General features: G+C 52.0%; 1 protein-coding gene and 1 long non-coding RNA gene across 3 annotated transcripts; one reads left to right on the forward strand and one right to left on the reverse strand.

The window, feature by feature from the left end:
* Nucleotides 1-9359: 9359 nt before the first annotated feature.
* Nucleotides 9360-10201, reverse strand: LOC120658474. 2 transcript variants are annotated; one of them, XR_005668686.1, is made up of 3 exons: nucleotides 9835-10201; nucleotides 9555-9710; nucleotides 9360-9435 (listed from the first exon to the last, which is right to left on the reverse strand). It is a non-coding gene; the product is annotated as an uncharacterized LOC120658474 (long non-coding RNA). The 2 variants fall into 2 exon arrangements; XR_005668685.1 differs by having other exon boundaries at nucleotides 9555-10194.
* A 5121-nt stretch (nucleotides 10202-15322) lies between these two features.
* LOC120658382 (probable xyloglucan endotransglucosylase/hydrolase protein 32) lies at nucleotides 15323-17904 on the forward strand. The gene is made up of 3 exons (XM_039936657.1): nucleotides 15323-15757; nucleotides 16572-16672; nucleotides 16781-17904. Exons 1-3 carry the CDS (start codon nucleotides 15478-15480, stop codon nucleotides 17354-17356), a joined length of 957 nt encoding a protein of 318 aa, XP_039792591.1. The 5' UTR covers nucleotides 15323-15477; the 3' UTR covers nucleotides 17357-17904.
* Nucleotides 17905-18963: the final 1059 nt, after the last annotated feature.

The raw sequence follows: 18963 nt of genomic DNA on the forward strand, positions 1-18963 counted from the left end.
GGGAAAAAAAGAAAGAGAAAGACCCAGTGCCACGCAGAGATGTTTTAGGGGTTAGTTTCAGCAGCCTTTTCCATTCTGAAACCCTTAATCGTAATCCACGTGAGAAATAAGGAACGAAATGAAAAAAGCACAAGGAACAGGCAATGCAAAATTTAGAACAACTAGAAGCGCCTAACCTTCGATGATTCGCTTCTTTACTGCAACAAACTCTCAAATCACCCCTTGCGCCGCTTTCACCTTCAGGCTGTAGTGGAAATGGGGAATTTCCTTCCTCTGCTCCTACACACAGCATGCCCGCCTCCGCAACTCTCCAATGCGCTGCCCCGTACGCAAATAGAGCGGTCGGAGTTTCCTTTGTACCAACTACCTCGGCGGACAGGGGAACCCGCTCCTTTGGAACCGCCATTGGCGACTATGCCAACGAACTCGACGACCAGGACCAACTATGCGCTGCTGGCTTTTTTCCCTGATCTATCACGGAGGTAGGAGCGTCCTCCCATGTTTTGTTTTCGAATTTTGAACAACAGGCCGCGAATTGGTACAGAGCAACATTATACATAACCCGCGCCTCCCCGTACAGAACTCTCCCTTCCGATTGGTACAGGTCCCATCGTATGCTCTACGTATTTGCATGTGTGTCCCCCACTCCTCTGCCTCTAACTGACATATGCATAGATCTCCAGGCTAGATCACATGGTACAAATAAACCCCCCCAGGATACCCTGGTCCTTATACTCTAAACTCTATACACCGTGGGGATGGGGCGCTGGGAGCGCTCCATCGTTCCGGGAGCGCCGCGTGTCGCAGCTGGAGGGGGACGCCCGACGCGGGCCCTGCTTTCCGCATCGTGCCGCCTCCCACCTGCGCACCGCCTCCCACCTCGGCTTCCTCCCCTACCTCTTCCTCCTTTTCCCCTTACTCTCAGCGGCAGCGGGCGGAAAGGCTGAGGGGAGGGGTCAGCGGAGCGGAGCAGATGGTCAGGGGTTGGCCACCTGGTGCGCTCAGGGTGCAGCTGCTCTGAGCAGCCGTGCAGCGGCGGCGCACCATGCAGCGGGACCGGCGGCGGAGCGGCGGTGGATCCACCGCACGATGGACCGGCGGCTGAGCCCTTAACCTGCTCGCGGCCAGTGTTTCTCGCTGTTTGGTGAGTTCTAGATTCGGGCGGCGCGGCGGAGCATGGATTGCGTGGAGGCGGCCGGCACGGTGGGGGCGTGGAGGCGGACCAGAGCGGGTTCCAACCTTCCTGTGGCCGAATCTGCCGAGCGTTGCACAAGGAACCCCATGAATCTCGCAAATCCAAGGATGAGGATGGAGTAAGGCCTCTTACCTCCTACGCCGCCGGCAAGGACGAACACCTTACAGCTGCATGTTGCCGCGCTGGATTCGGCCAACGCCGAGAGGAAGAGGCAGCGGAACCGTGTCGTCGTGGCAGATCGATCCGGCCGCCGCCGCGGAGGAAGGGGGCCATGGCTTTTGGCGGCTGCAGAGCTCCCCCGGCGAAGCGGTGCTCTGGAGCGTTCTAGTCGGCCAGTAAGGGTCGCGTGCGCCTGTCCCATTTGCCTTTCTGGTGAGTAAATCCTACGCTTTCTCCATCCACAAGCGCCACTGCTGGTTCCTTGCCTGATATCTCTATTTTCCCCTTCCTCTTCATCCATGTTGTGACGATGCTTCGCCTGTGCGCTTCGTACCCAATGCGGCGAGATTCTGATCTTAGTTTGTTTTTTCGTGTTCCTGGTTCCATGGATGCATGATGTTACTGCGTTCCGCGGCCGCATGGTTTGGTCCAGTTGTACTGCTGTTCGCTGCGTCCCTGCCTTCCTTCTGATGTTTTCAACCCTTGGAACCTTGCTTCAGAGATGATTTTTTTGTCTTAAAGATCGAAATGCAGCAGTAAGTTTGGAGACTCTGTTTTTGTGCGCAACTATTTGGCCGGCCGCAGCGGAGCACAGAGAGACATGCCCAACGTGACACGGTCCATGGATTTGCCGCGCCCACCTGCTGTGGCTGCAGCGCCTCGGCCCAGCCTCGGCCCACAAAAAAAGGTATCCACGAGACGGCGCGTCGAAACTGGGCGCACGAGACGGCGCGTCGAAACTGGGCGCGGCGGAGCGCGCTATTGTCCTAGTACTCTTACTTCTATCCGGCGTGGGGAGGGCGGCCTGTGAGCAGCCGGTGCTCCCCGAGCTGCCATGTGCCCCCTCCGTGAGATAGCCCGACGCGGGCCGTCCGATCCATCACGGGAGGTTGATCCACGCCGTTCCTCGGTTCTTTTGCAAATAGACCCTTCAGTTTTTTTTATTCAAACTCGCCGTCCATGTTTTTTTTGCGAAACACCCCCCGCACCACCCTCCCCACATCCCCATTCGCCCCCGCCCCCCTACCCGGCGCAGCCTCCCCTCCCCTGCCTCCCCCGCCCCCTCCCCTAAACCTAGCGTGTCCCGCCGCCGCCCTCTGCCCTTCGCCCTCCTCCCCCACCGCCGGTCGCCGTCCTCTGCTCCTCGCCCTCCTCCCCCGCTGCCGGTCGGCCACCGCGTGCCTCCCGGGCTCCCCACCTCTCGACCCCCGTCATCTGCTCCGCCCCGCCGCCGGCGGGGGATCCGACCACCGGCGTCCCGGCAGCAGATTTGGCCTGCTCCGCCCTCCGGCGCCGTCGTCCGCCGAGGCCCTTGCCCCCCTTCCCCCTCCCGCTCCATCCCGATCGCCGCCGGCCTCCGCCCTGGTGGATCCCGGCATGCTGGTGGTGGATCTGGGCAGCGGCATGGAGGAGGAAGCGCGCAAGCTGCGGATCCGGCCGTCGGTGGTGGCGTCTGGGACGGCGGTGGTGGCGCCGCCCGGGCGAGGAGGCGGGGCATCGTGGAGGGATGGCGGCGGCCTCACCCGGGCAAGGAGGCGGGGCGGGGCGGGGCGGAGGGGCGGCGGCGGCCTCACCCGGGCGAGGAGGCGAGGCATGGCAGAGGTTCGCGAGGAGATGAGGAGAGGGCAAGTGGGGCGGTGGCGCCCGGGCGACGAGGCGGGGCACGGCGGAGGGTCGCCGGGAGAAGGCGAGCAGGGCGGCGGCGCCCGGACGAGGGTTGGCGACGGCGGCGGTTCTGGGGAGAGGGGAGGACGAAGAGGATAAGGGAGACATATTTTTTTTCACATTTCGAACTGGGAACGGCGGAGTGCGCTACTGTCCTAGTAATCTTCATTCGTGCTGCTGTGTCTAGTGACCGGTGTGTCTGCTGTGTGCGTGGTTTGGTGCAAAGGCAGGGGCACATGTCAATTCTTTACAGGGTGGAATTCTCTGGTACTTTATCTCGTGAGGTTAAAAAGGCGATCCTAGCCTCTAGACTTCTTCCTCCTTTCTCCCTTTCGCCTACGGTCGGTTCGTCTTCCAAGGGAAGTATCTACTGTCTGCCCATCTTATACGGTAAAATTTCCCTTTTTCTTGTTGCAAGCTGATGTCTTTGTCCCATATTTTTTCCGTTGTGCGTCACTACCATTTGTTCCAGTTTGTTTTCCATCTCTTTGCTGATTATTTCCTTTTCTACTCCATGTGTGTTTCAATTAGAGCTGACACTGGCGTCGGCAGCGCCGGCGGTATAGATGGCCATGCAGCCTGAAGCCCACAGGCCCAGCCCAAGCACGGCGATTTTGGCACAGCCCAAGCATGACCCGACCCGGTCCAAACCGTGCACGGGCTAGCCCAGCCCGCTACCCCTGCCCGGGTTTGGGCCGCACCCCCCGCCCGTGGGCCGACACGGCCCGGCACGGAAGTAGTGGGCCGGCCCGTAGGCAGCCCGCAAACTCCAACAATGCCACAGTCCACAGCCCAGCCGGAGCGCTCCCCCCACGGCCGACCCCAGACTCCAAATACTAGGTCCCCCGCCCCCCGCAGCGGCTCAGCGTCAGCGCCCCGTCGCCTCGCCTTTGCTTCGCCTCCGCCCCGGGCGCTCGCCCCTGCGCTCTGCCGCCGCGTCCCCGGCCGCTGCGTCGCCTCCGTCCCGAACGTCGTCCCCGGCCGGCCCCGCCTCCCCACCCCGATCGCTGTCCCAGTCGGTTGCCACTCCGCGGCTCCGCCTCGCCGGCCGCTGCCTCGTCGTCTCCGCCCCGCCGACCGCGGCCTCCTCGGCTCCGCCCCGCCCGTGGCCGCCTCCTCGTCTCTGCCCCGCCGGCCTCGTCCTCCTCGGCTCCGCCGCTGCCGGATCCACGGCATCGGCCGCCTCCTCCTCCGATCCGCGGCGCCGGCCGCCGCCTCCTCATCTCCGTCCCACCGGATGCCTCCTCCTCGGCTCCACCGCCGCCGGGCGCCGGCCGCCATCGTCTCGTCGCCTCTGGCCTCTGCTCCTTGATGGGCTTCAGGCGGCCCGACATCTGCTGTTGGGCCGGGTTGTCTCGGGCTGGCCCGGCATGAAAGTGGCCCGTGGGCTCGTGCCTGGGGCGCCAGAGGAGCCCGTGGGCAGGCACGGCACGGCCTGTATAACACGGGCCAAGGCGGGCCCGGGCTGGGCCGGGTGGCCCGAATGGCCATCTATAGCCGGCGGTCACCATTGACCACCGTGCACTGCTAGGGTTGGCTCGTGATGCGCCGTCCTGTCCGCGCCTCGTTGTACTGCTATACCATCTATCTGTGCTTGTGGCTTTTGTTTGATATAGTGATCAGACACTCTTACCAACTTTTGTTTCAACTTCAAATAGATGAAACCTACCTATGCCATGACTGAACAACTGTTGATTATACGTTTTTTTCTTAAGCTCAATTTCTTCCATATGTGCACAATCATGTTTCAAAATGAGCCCATTTCCTTTGTTTATAGCATTATTTTCCCCCGCGCGCAGATCGCGCGGCAGCCACTAGTTACTGATGACTAGCGCTCAGAGTTTTTTTTTTATGCAGACCGGCAGCAGCAGAGGGGTTTTTTATGATCATGCAGCCGATCAGCAAGCTAGCACAGGCGCAAAGCATTCATGCAGCGGGACAGCGGGAGAAGGCTTTTGTTTATTTTTCTTCTTCTTTTGGTCTTCTAATGATCTTAAAACAAATGATATGACACGTGACTTACAATATTATAAAAGAGTTACTAAACATTCTTGAAAAAACATAATCCAACTTTCTAATGATATAATTTCAACATTTTCACATAAAAAGCTAAACTGCTATATTCAAAATGTTACTAATATAGCCAACATTTTGAAATACTAAATTCAGCATTTTGTAGAATCTAGATCAACGTTTTTATTAAAATATTAAAATAGTATATCCAAATGTTGAAATAGTGTATTTAAAATGTTGAAATGGTACAATTCAAATGTTGAATTTTTTTAAAAATATATTAATATTGGATCGTATTTTATTGCAGTGTTGTAAGCAATGCGGTGGTTCAAACGAATTTGAAAATGGATCACTGGTTTGAAAGAAAAATGCATTTGAAGTTTACAAACAAACACACATCCGACCAGCCAACTGATGGTGGCCACCTGGCAACTGCTTTTGCTTTCCCGGAATCCGCAGTAGTACTTCTTGAGCGATCGCATTCCCAGCCTGTGAAGCGTCACGTTGTGGCCCAAGGTTGGTTTTGTCTCCGCCTGGTGGGACGTGGGAGTCCAATAGGCCCGCAGCACTGGAAAATTGTTTAGTGCAGTCTCAGTGTGGCCAGGCCCAGGGGAAAGCAAAGAACAGCTCGGCCTACCTGGTTTATTATGGGCCATCTTTTATTCTTTTCCTATTCCCCCCTTGCGTTTTATTTTTCTTTTTATTATTTTCCATCTAATCCTATTCCCCCCATGCGTTTTATTTTTATTTTTATTATTTTCCTTCTAATCCTCTGGCAGAGATTTTGTTTTCTATGCCAATAGAAATTAACATCATTAGCTTATTTCTTATAATAAGATCTAAACAAGCCTATATTGATCGTCCAAGTTGTGAAACTCCATTGTTCTAAGGTTAGTATTTTGGATTGTTCCAGCTGTAAAATTTCATTATTTAGATATGTATTTCTTTTTCATTTTGCGAGCCATCAGTCAAAACTGACCTGAGGCAGGAGCATCACTTGAGCAGGTGTGCATGCAGGACAATCTATTATATTATTAAGGGAGTGTTAAAAGAAACCACCACGTTCGCCAAGAGGGTCTAGAAATTTTCATGTTAATCTAAAAAGAGAAGAATTTGAACCATTGGATTTTATGAAGATGTAACGGTTCAAACTAACTCAAGAGTTCATATCAAATACGATTAATAAATAGCTAATTTCGGATTTAAAAAATTAAGGAAAATTAGAACATGACAAAGAGTCCATGCCGAATACGATTAGTAAATAGCTTAATTCGGAATTAAAACAATAAGGAAATTAGCGCTTAATCAAAGAGTCCATATTAAATACAATTACTAAATAGGAAAATTCAGCATTATAAAATTAAGAAAATTAGCATTAGCACTCGACAAAAAATTAATATTAGCCGAATAGCTAAATTAAAAATTAAAGATATAAAAATCTATTATATTATTAAGGGAGTGTTAAAAGAAGCCACCACATTCGTGGGGAGGGTCTGAAAATTCCTACGTTAATCTAAAAAAGAGAAGGATTTGCACCGTTGGATTTTATGAAGGTCTAACAGTTCAAACTAATCGCAAGAGTCCATATCAAATACAATTAGTAAATAGCTAATTTTGAATTTTAAATTTATAAAAAATTAGGACATGACAAAGAGTCCATGCCGAATAGGATTAGTAAATAGCTTAATTCAGAATTAAAAGTAATAATCACTGGAATAAAAGGAAAAACACCAAAATCTACAAAAAAATATAACTATTTGTTAGCTCATTCTAAATAGTTGCATGGAAAAAATCAGAGACTTAGTCGTGTGAGGAATAAAATAGCATAAACAATTTATAACATTATTATCTCCATATAATCTTCTATAAGTACATAAAAAATACTAGGCACAGAACAAAAATGTGATCTATACCTCTAAAGAAGTATAGAGAAAGAGAAGATAAAAAGATAAAGAAGCAGCAAGGTTGAACGGGTAAGGAAAGTAGAAAAGAAGAATATAAAAAGAAGGCAGAGAAAATGAGGACAAAAGAAAAAGTCAAAAGTGAATTTATTGGTTTAGTTTATAAATAATATCATTAGTCACTACTATGTTATTTCATATGAAGTTATATTATTACGAAATCATATTAGAGATTATGAGAAAAATATTAAATTGTAGTCATGGCACGTTGGACATTTGAAATCTTTCATATATTTATGGAAAAAAAGGAGAAGTAGTTCTACCGAACAATTTTCAAAACGGCTCTATATCCATAAGAGAAGCCGCTTCATCAAAGAAGTCACATCCGGAGTTATTTGAGCCATAGCTACAGGCCTAGAGCCCTGCTAATCTATCCCAAAGTCGATTGCCTACAGTACAAAACAAATGATTCAAACAAATGTATGCTGTTGCTACTCCTATTCGCTCAGAAAAAATAAAAGCCCTGAGACATAATATTAAACAGGGAACTTCTCCATTAGATGCACCAGACGCGATAGACACTAATCGATTGAAATTTACGATGGAACAAAATGGAACACAGAGAAATCAATAGAAGATAAAGAAAAAAGTTAGAAACAACAGTAAAGATATATATGGAACTATCTATCACCGAGATGTCAAAACTCTAAAATAGGCCAATTTATGCAGTCATATGGGCTAACAACTAATAAATTGTGCAGTAACCAAAGAGGAAAAAATAATAATAGGTTCAGTTAAATAAAAATTTAAAACATATATACATTAATATAGCACACATATACATAAGTTTTTGATAAATTTTATTTACCAAAGTCAGCACGAGGCCCCAACTTATTTTTTAACATAATTTTTTTGTCTAATCCATAATCATTTTTATTTTACTCCCATGATGAGTCAGATCTAGATCCGCTAAATGCTACTTAAGTGCTCTAACAACTACACTAATATATTTTCGCTAAATAATAATCAAAATATTGCAAGATACAAATCAACTCCAACATCTAAGTTACAGATTGTTGACAAACATAACTAACACATACATATAAATATATTTCATAACTAATAAAAACTTTATATAAATACAAATATGTATAGTATGCATCCGTATTCAAGATGACCCAAAATTAAATTCAATTCTCAAATTAAGATTTTGCATGTTAAATTACTAAAATATGCCACTATAATATAGAACAAAGCAACATAAAAATTAAAAAAAATTAGATCTGTACCATTAAAAAATCTCAAAATTAGACATATATACCATCTTTACCCACATGTCATTAACTCATGCGAGCCCCACATGTCAGTGAGATAAAATTTGATGATTGATATGAACTCCTATGCAAAGCTGTAGGTAGTATTCAACAAGAGCAAACGGGAGGTAAATAAATTATCAAATACATCTCTTCAGTCAATGTAAATTTTTTTAAAAAATTAAATAAAAAACTAGCTACCCGCGCTAGGGCCACCTCGCTAGTTAATATGAGCCGAGGGTATTGGGCGCCGACGGCGAGAAGGCAACAAAGGCCAGCGCCCTCCCAAAACTCCAAAAGCGGCGGCACATGCCGGGGAGCGCCACCGCCACGCATGTGGAGGTCGCGTACCCGCGCACGACGACTACTCGTCCAGTCACCCGGGCAACCCGTGCACAGTTGGCCGCGCGGCGCGGCCACATGTGGCGCGCGCCGGGGCGTTCCGGCGCAGCTTCCCCGCTCTGGCGGCGCGCGACGACCAACACCGCCCACGAGGGCGTCCACGTTCCCGTCCGACTCCGGCGCGGCGCCGGACAGGAGTCGGAGTCAGAGTCAGCAAGAGGTTCGAGTGACCGCCGGCACATGCGCAGCGGGCGCGGCGGCCGGGGCGCTTCTTGCTTGGTGTGACAAGACGATCGCGTCCGCCGTCCAGGCCAGTTGCAGCGGGTCGTCGTAACGCGACCACTTGTCGCCGGGCGCGAGCGGCGAGTCCCTCTGCCCCACGGCGCATGGCATCAGCAGGGTCCGTGGCTCCGTGCCCCGCGGGAGAGGCAGGGGCGGGCCCAGCATCTGGGACCTTGGTATTCAAAATTGTAAGCAGTGGAAAAAAATTTTAACAGCCCAACATTCATATTAGTAGCACATGATTTAGTACTAACAACATAAATTGTTTATAATCTGAATTCTGAAATTGTTCAACATTTAGAAAATAGAGGTACTAAAACAATAAATGTCATTGATAAGGATGCTTACAAATTACAAGATAACTTTTCGGTCCTTCATAGCTTGAAAATAATTGATGATATCCTCATCCTTCGCTTGAAAATACCACTATCTGCCTTTGATTTTCATTAGTAGGTGGAGCAACAACCTCTGACTCAAGAGGTTTTTTCTTTGCCGCAGCTCTTTGCAAGAAAGATTTCAAATCAATGGCGGCACTACCACCCCTCTTCCTTTTCATAGTTTAAACCTACAAATTAGAAGGATTCAAGATTTAGAAAATTATGACTACATGTATACATTATTGCTACTTTTTTCACAAATCCATAACTATAATTAATCACAAATTATACATAAATTTCAATTCACCTTGGTTCACTGTCTCTGGTCGTCTTCTTCGCGAACCGAGCTCAGACACTTGCCGGCTTCCTGTCTCAGGCCGTCGCTCCGTCCGGCCTGTCCGTCGCTCCATCTGGAGTCCGCCGGCCCGCCTCTACCTCGGGCGGCTGAGGCTGCCTTCTGCCGCTGCACGCCATAAAGCAGCTCTGTTTAGATCGAGATCAGCCAGCTTGCTAGTGAATGATTGAGGCCCGCTGTTCATCCATTGATGACTAGTCTGCTCTTGCCGGACAGGATGATGGTTACTTACAGGGTTGAGAGTGGGGTGCTCCCGGAAGCTGTCCTCGAGCACAGCCGCCTGGTCCTTGGACAGACGGAGCTTCTTCCTTGAGCCGTCGATGCCGCAGCCGCCTCTACCTCGGGCAGCTGAGGTGCGTGCCTGGCCGCTGTGCGCGGTGCGCCGAGCGCGCCGGCTTGCCCCTGCGGCCTGCCCCTGGCCGCTGGCGACCTGGCGTGGCACCGAGCCGCGGCGGGGGCGCCTGGACGCGCGGCGCCGGCACAGCGGCACTGCAGGGCCGCCCCAGCCCCAGGACGACTGGAACGGACGGATCCGGGGCTGACGAGCGGCGGCCTGCAGCGGTGCAGCCCGCAGCCGGCGGCGGCGACCGGCGATGGCCAGGCGAGGCGGCGGCGCGGGCGCGCTAGCGAGGACAGGGCGGCAGGCGACGGGAGGGCAGGGAGGGGATCAGGGGAACGGCCGAACGGGCCAACGGGGCAGGGGTGGGGGTGGGATTGACTCATTTTTGGGCTGTGTGAGGGAATTGGGCCTGCGGTGGGTGGGCTGTTTAGTTGTTTTTGACCCAAATGAAGATTGAGCTCTTAGTAGTCCAATTTGTAAGTATGATTTTTATTTTTTTGAATCATATACTTAGAATACACTATATGTATAAAATTTTTGTTCAAAAATAATTGGTATTCAACTGAATACCATTGAATTGAATGGGGCCCGCCCCTGGGGAGAGGGGGCCGGGCCGGCGTCCACTGTAATCGCGGGACGGGTGGCCGGCCGGCCATGAAGTCCGGGCCGGGGTTCATAACTTGCCACTTGGAACCAGGGTTTCAAAAACCGGTGTTACTGTTCAAAACCGGAACAGTAGCACAAGAAAATGACTTTTGTATTTTTGGATTTAGAAACATAAAATATAAAAAACCGGACTCGGTTTACCGTTCCGGACCGGACCGGAAACGGGAAAAAATCCGAAAACCGGCGGTTCCCGTCCGGTTTTTGAAACCCTGCTTGGAACTTGATAGCAGTCGGCGCGCGTCATATCAGGGCCGTGTTTAGTTCGTGAGGCCTGTAAAGGCAAAAAAAATTTGTGTCGGAATCTTCCCAATTTGAGGTAGTAAATGGAGTCTATTTACAAAACCTTTTGCATAGATGAGTTGTAAATCGCGAGACGAATCTAATGATGCTAATTAATCCATGATTAATCAATAAGTTGCGGGTAGTTACTGTAGCATCACTGTTGCAAATCATGGATTAAGTAGGCTCATTAGATTCGTCTCGCGATTTACAACCCAACCATGCAAAAAGTTTTGTAAATAGACTTTATTTAGTACTTTAATTTAGCAAGATTCTTTTTTACTTTAATGCGTTTACGGCTTTTTTGTGTTTACGGGGTGGGAACTAAACAGACCCCAGGTGGTGCCATTGGCAAGGACGTGGACGTAGCTAATCGTGGGGTCTGATCGGGAAAAAAAATCCAGTCAACGAACTACAGCTGCGTGCCGGTCGGTCCGGTTCCCTTTCGCCCTGGCCTGTGCGTCGATCTCTGGTCAAACGTGTCACGGGCATACGATAGCTGCTGTCTTAACGCACCCATATAATACTAGTAGTGCTCACTAGTCCGACCGTGTCACTGGATGGCTGGGCTTTGCTTTACTGTCGGTGCGTACGTGTCACAGTTAGGGGAGTAGATTCCATTTCCATCCCTTGATGTTGTACACACGACACGGCCACCCGCCCCGGAAACGACACGGGCTGGCACCGACACTTGTGTCTTCCAAGCTCGCCGCGTCGTGCTGGGGGAACTACTAGCTGCACGGACGTACTGTACGTAGTACAGGACCAGGAGAGGTGAGCAGGGGAGACACACATAGTGCATTAATGCGGCACGACGCGTTTTCCACAAATCACATGGATCCACCAACCGCACAGGCTGAAAAGCACGCACAGCTACAGCTAGCTCGTGGTGCCGCTGCTGCAGCTGCTGGTGCTGCTGGTAGTAGAACGGAACAAGCACCGCACGCAGAGACGATCCAAGGAGAGAGAGCAGCAGCAGAGCAGAGCAGAGCAGGGTGTCGGTGCCGCAGGGCCGAGCGGGAGAACGTGACCGTCCATGCGCGCACGACGGGGCGGCGGCGCCTGGCGTCCGGCCGCATGATCACACGGCGCGCCCGCCCGCGCGGGCAGGCTCGCTCGCGCCGTCGGTGGGCGCGCGGCGCGCATGTGGCCGCATCATTGCGCGGTTGAACGTAACCCGGCGCGGCGCGCGGCAGCGACAGGGAGTGGGGAATGTTTTCCATCTCACGCGAGCACGCGCCGACGCCAGCGGCCGGTGCACGCTTGCTCCGGACGCGCCGCGCGTGCCGGCGTGCGCCGCCCAGCAGCGCTGGAGCACCCTTGCGATCGACCGGCTCCATCCATCCCCGGCGAGGCCGGGGATGGGGAGGGTACGGGGCTGCCGGTCGCTGGCCGGCGGCTGTCTGTCTGTCGATCCGAGCTCCCGGTGGTGGTTGCCGATGCCGTCGATGTCGTTGCGCCGGCCGTACGGGCATGGATGGGCGACGGCTAACGGTCTGACCAACCAGCCGGCGGATGGGCGAGGGCCGTTGGATCGGGTTGGGGGCTCTCGTCCTCAAGGAGAAAGTCGGTCTGAAAGTGCGCGCGGGGCAGCGCCATGATGGGAGGCGCATGTTACGGAGCCCCGGAACCAACCGGACAGGGGAACATGGCCGCGCCTGCTTTGGGCCGGGGGATCGGACCGCCCTCTTTCCGGACGCATCGGTGGAGCTCTTTTCCTTTCCTAGGCGAGCGAGCGGGCGAGGGTCAACCTCAACCACCATGCATGCTCCATCTATCGTCTAGGGTAGGCAGGCACCAACGACCTGCCGCACAGGCGCTCGTGGTGCCCTGCTCTGCTCTCCTACAAGTCCAAGAGCATGTACAGTGGCACGGCGCGCTTGGTGTTTGTAGTACTACTGCTACTTCTACTACGGTTCTGTCGACTCAAGATTGGCCCATCAGAACGCCAGATTTTTCTTTTTGCTTTGTAATGGACCAGTGTGAACCGATGGTGACGCCATGTACACATCATCGTATAAATACATGTTCCGTAGATCGGATCGATCCGCGGGTTACATTGATCGCTCCGGTGAATTTATACGCAGGGATTGTCAGTGCACGACGTCGCGTCACAATTCAGATCAACGCGCGGTGGGCGCGGCGGCCGGCCTTGTCATCAACTCCGCAACAAATCAGGGCTGGGGCGGCCGGCGTGCCCTCTCGCGCGCACATCATCAAGCGGCAAATTAACGGCGCGCGGGCGGCCGGGTTCGATCAACGGCGCCGGAAAGCGACGGCCGGCCGGCGACACCTCACATGCGGAGCACGCGCCGCCCCGGCCGGTACCTCGATCCGGGGCGGCGATCCCGACGGGCGATCGAGCAAACCGCCGCCGCTGGACCCCGGCCGTAGACCTAGGTCGTAGCGACATGGGGCGCGCATTTCGCGGCCGCGCCCTTTGCAACTCAGCCTTTTCCAAAGAAACTCCCTTTAATAATTAGTTCTACTTACAGTAAGCAGATGATTAGCATTCCAGTAGGGCTTCCCGACGACGAGTCCATTGGTTGGAGCGGAAAGCTAGCTGTGCGCATGTGCGCCGACGGCGCCGGTGAGGCCTCGGCCGGGATTGAATTGGTAGCTGATTGGGTTGGCGGGAATAGCGGGCTTGGCCTCATGTGCTCCAAACAAACCAGCACCTGTTCATTATCAAGCCGATCCATCGGCCACTCCCTTTTTGACCGGACATGCACATATATATATATATATATATATATATATATATATATATATATATATATATATATATATATATATATATATATATATATATATATATATATATATATATCTGTGTGTGTGTGTGTGTACGCATGTACACGTGTACGCTAGTAGACGCGAGCAGGACTAGTATTATCAAATCTTTTTTTTTTCATGCATGGGCACGCATAGTTCGTACGAATCCCTTTGGGATGATCTAGTATCCACTGCTTGTAAGCACAAAGCACAGTGGCGGTTGGCGAGACGCGTGTGGCTGCTCCCAACGGGCCGGGTTTAGGTTAGGTTAGGTTAGGCCTCGCATGCACGCAGCGGGCATGTGGGATGTCCCGCCCGCGTGCCGATCGAATAAACATGAGGTATCCTCAAGTGCACCTACATCGGGTAGCTAGCTACTGTGGAGTTGCCCTGGCCTGCTGCCGTACGCTCCCAACAGCCGTGGCTGTAGCTTGAATCGGAAGCAGCGTCGTGTATAACCCCACAGGCCAAATGAGAAGATAGCCGGCCGTGTAGTAATGGCCTAACGTAACATGATGTGGATTGGTGTGGATCTGCAACTGAAGTGTGAGCATGGGAAAAGCGAGGATCGAGGAGGCGATCGAGCTCGAGCGCGGGATTAGCGACGCGGACACCCGCGTAAGACGAGAGGGAGGGGGCTAGGGTAACATGGCGCGCATGTGATCCGCGGCGACATTCCGCACCGGATCAGCGTACGGTCCCGGACTCCTGGCGAGCGACGATGCCGACCGACACTGTCAATCATGGCGGCCGCCCCGGGGAACGCACAGAAATTACCGGCCGCTGTCCCCTCCGACGGGGTAAAGTTTCGCTGCGAGCATGCCGAGATGTCACTCCTCTCGTTGGGCCGGCCGGCCGGCCAAGACCAAGACCAAGATGGGTAGAGCGGCGCGTCACTGGATCATCGGGCTGGGATTTGGAAGTAGTGCACTGTAGAGTACGCAGGGGCGAGCACGAGCTCTCCAACCGCGAACAGCGCGGCCGATCTGGAACGGGAAGCTTCCGGCCGGCCGGTGCCAGATTTAGCAAAGAACGTGACCGCGCGCGCAGCCCCCTCACCCAACAACAGTGTCGGTTGGTTGCGCAGTTGGTTGGAGGCTGGAGCAAGCAACCAGCCAAAGCAAAGCGAGCTGCTACGCATGGTAGCCCTTGCTCCCTAGCTAGCCCGGCCGGTAGAGCAACGGTGCGAGAGGGCTACGCGCGGATCAGCTTTGCCCGGCCTCTACGGCTACGGGGCAGTGGACGTCGCGGCAGCTTGGCGCTTTGCCGAGCCCGGGCCGAGAGCAGGGTTAACCATTTCGTTTTCGTTGCAAATCCCGGTGTTTAGCGGAAACGAAATTTCGTTTTGAAATTTCGGTAAATTTCGGTGACTTTTGGCCGAATTTTTTTGAAATTTGACGAAATTTTCCGAAAAATACCGATTTTTTTTTCCCGGTAAGTAGCGAAAACAAAATTTTTCGCCGAATTTCGACGAAATTTCGCCGAAATTTCAAACCCTGGCCGAGAGATCTGCCTGCCGGCAGTGCCGCACCGGCCTGCTGCCCCCCTCTCCTTAACTTCCATCAACCCCCCTGGTGGCCCTCCCTCATTTACTCGCTCCTACCGCACTTGCCAACTCCGCCTTGTGAGCGGGCCCCACCTCTCTGCCTCTCTCCTCCCATCCTTTCTATATAAGCTCCAATGGTGGACGACACACTCTCGCAGTCGCAGCAGTGTGTAGTGTACTGTAGCTCTTCCCTCGCTCCCTCTCCCGGCAGCCCAATAGCTAGCTACACTCTCCAGAGCTCGGAGAGAGCTGAAGCTAGCTAGCTACCAATGGCTGCACCTCCTCCTCCTCTTAGCAGGGGCAGCAGCAGCAGCGTGCCACGGAATGCCGCTGCCACTGCCGCCGTCGTGCCGGCATTGCTGCTGGCGGCGGCCATGGCGATGGCGGCCTTCCCCGGCGCCGGCGCGCAGCCGTCCCCGGGGTACTACCCGAGCTCGAGGTTCAGGCCCATCCCGTTCAACCGCGGGTACACCAACAAGTGGGGCCCGCAGCACCAGACGCTCTCCGGCGACCACTCCGCCCTCACCATCTGGCTCGACAAGACCTGCGGTATGTTTATTTCTATATCTACCAAAAAAAATTCTTGCTCTTGTTTTTATAACAAAAAAAATCTTGCTCTTGTTTTGCCACAAGTGCGTGCTCTCTCTCTCTCATCTAAAAAAAAGTGCGTGCTCTCTTGCATCTTGCCTGTGGTGTGGCTCGTTGACGTGTTCAGACCTTGTGTTGGTGTCACGATGCTGACAGCGACAGCGACATCGCTGCTGCTGCTTGCCGCTCTGCCAGTGTGAGTGTGTACGTGACACTAGTAGCCAATTAGGGGCACATGCACTGCTTGTCCTTTTCAAGTGTTTGCACTCGCACTCGCTGATGCCTCGCGTCTTGGATCCTGCAATGATAGTAAACGATATCGAGATCTTAATCTATGACGACTATGAGAATAAGTATATGGCAGGCACCTATTTTTATCACAGAGGCACCGTTTAGTTGCACTGATAATTTTTTTGAAATCGAATCTTTTCACATTTGAAATATTAAATATAGACTAATCACAAACTAATTACAGAACTCGTATGTAAACTACGAGACAAATTTATTAAAATTAATTAATCCATCATTAGCACATATGTACTGTAGCAATTTAGTGTCGAATTTTAGACTAATTAGACTCATTAGATTCGTCTCGCAATTTACGAGCAAACTATGCATTTTATTTTTTATTTCATCTAAATTTAATATTTCATTTATGTAAGATTTTCTTTCGATGTGATGGTTTTAGAATTTTGAATTTTACGACTGAACAAAACCTCAGATACGTATGTCTTTGCATCAAAAGTTGATAGATGATGATGATGATCATATGCAGGGAGTGGCTTCAAGTCGAAGCACGCGTACCGGAACGGCTACTTCTCCACCCGCATCAAGCTCCCCGCCGGCTACACCGCCGGCACCAACACCGCCTTCTACGTAAGTGCTTGCTCTCTACTAGCTCTGAAATTTGCTAGCTTTTGTTTTGGTTGTGTGCCCAATCATGCATGAACCTGGCTGACAGAATCCAAAACGCTCGCTCTGCAGCTTTCGAACAACGAGGCGCACCCTGGGTTCCACGACGAGATCGACATGGAGTTCCTGGGCACCATCCCGGGGGAGCCCTACACGCTGCAGACCAACGTGTACGTCCGGGGCAGCGGCGACGGGCGCATCGTCGGCCGCGAGATGCGCTTCCACCTCTGGTTCGACCCCACGGCGGCCTTCCACACCTACGCCATCCTCTGGAACCCCGACGCCATCACCTTCTTCGTCGACGACGTGCCCGTCCGCCGCTACGAGCGCCGCGCCGAGCTCACCTTCCCGGACCGCCCCATGTGGGCCTACGGCTCCATCTGGGACGCCTCCGACTGGGCCACCGACGACGGCCGCCACCGCGCCGACTACCGCTACCAGCCGTTCGTCGCGCGCCTCGACCGCTTCGTCCTCGCCGGCTGCTCCGCCGCAGCCCCGGCCTCCTGCCGCCCCGTGCCGGCCTCGCCCCGCGGCGCCGGCCTCACGCCGCAGCAGTACGCCGCCATGCGCTGGGCGCAGCAGGGCCACATGGTCTACTACTACTGCAACGACTTCCGCAGGGACCACTCGCTCACGCCCGAGTGCTAGTCCGCCCCGCCATGGATAGATCTTGGCCGGTTGCGCTCGCGCTCCTGGGATGATGATCGGCGAGATCTGGCGGTTGGTGGTGTTTGTTTCGCCTCGCCTTGTTTGGTTGTTTGTTTTGTTTTTCCTAGCACTCATCTGATCTCCCGTGAACGAAGAAAGGCTAGTGACATCGGTCGATCGATCGAGATCGATGGATGGACGTGCCGTGCCGTGGCTGCCCTACCACCACCGCCGCTTAGCTGCTAGTCGTGAGGCGAGCCGGGCGGGGTGGTTGAGGCGTTGGTCGTTGGCGCATTTTGCCAACAAAAGGGGGTGTCGTCGCCGTCTGCCGTTTGCTTGTTCTGCTGCCTTTTCCATTGTATTTGGTCTCACATGCGTGCCGCCCCAAAGGGGCAAGCTTTGCATGATTCATGGCATCATGCATGCCCACTGTAATACGGAACTGTTATACCATATATTATTATATGTATTTAATATGCTGTATACATGCATGTCTCGTGTCGGTGAGGAGATGTATACAATTCTACTGAAGTTGCATGGTTTTCAAACTCACTGTGTACGGAATGCAATCTGCACTATACATATGGTACATTTTTTTATATGCTTGCAACTTGCAAGAGTTGTGGACTTTTCGGTTTTTTTTTCTCAAGCTCAACTATAGCGAGCTGTAGAGGTGGACCAGAAGAAAAGCAGCGTGTGCGTACAAGCAAACATTGACCTCTCACTCTCTCAGTGGCCATGCCACTAGCTGCAGGGTACCTACCTCCGCTCCGCAGGCCACTCGGAAGTCGGAAGCCTGTAGGACCGGCTGATCGGCTTGATGTTTACATGACGTGCAAGAATGGTGATAGATGTAGAGCCGTAGGGTGTGTTTAGTTGGTGAAAATATTTAGATTTTGCTATTGTAGCATTTTTATTTTTATTTGGTAATTAGTGTCCAATCATATACTAATTAGACTTAAAAAATCCATCTCATCATTTTCAGCTAAATTGTGCAATTAGTTATTTTTTAAAACTACATTTAATACTTCATGCATGTGTCTAAAAATTTGATGTAACGGAAAATTTTGAAATTTTTTTGGAACTAAACGGAGCCGTAGGAGAACGACCGGCACTACTGTTACTAGTCTCCTGTATCACATCCATAAAAGAAGAAACTGAACAAAAACGCTAGAAATACCCGGATGCATATCCGTAGTTTACAAGAATGTGACATGGCGGTGGAAGATCGCCAAAAAGAGAAGTTGTTGCCCTGGGCCTCCTCTCCTGCTCTTCAAGAAACCACTTTTACTTGGCCCATAGAGAGGCCCAATATGTTTACAAACTCATCCGTTGTTTGATTGGGCCTATACTGGGAGCCTGATTAGTTTGGTTCCAAAAATTTTCTTGCCAAAATTTTGGCACTCAAATGGTTGGAATTTAAAAAAGTAGCCCACCTCACAAAGTACTTGCCATGATTTTGGCAAAAAGTTTTTGCCGATATTTTGGTCTGCCCTAGTTTTGGCAAGGCAAATTTTGGCATCAAACCAATGGAGCCCTAGAACCCAGTGGAGGGTAGCATCAAGAAAGTACAATGTCAACCCACAAAACTACTACTTATGATGAGA

The sequence above is a fragment of the Panicum virgatum genome, chromosome 2N (genome assembly GCF_016808335.1).
Source record: "Panicum virgatum strain AP13 chromosome 2N, P.virgatum_v5, whole genome shotgun sequence".
Taxonomy (NCBI): Eukaryota; Viridiplantae; Streptophyta; class Magnoliopsida; order Poales; family Poaceae; genus Panicum; species Panicum virgatum.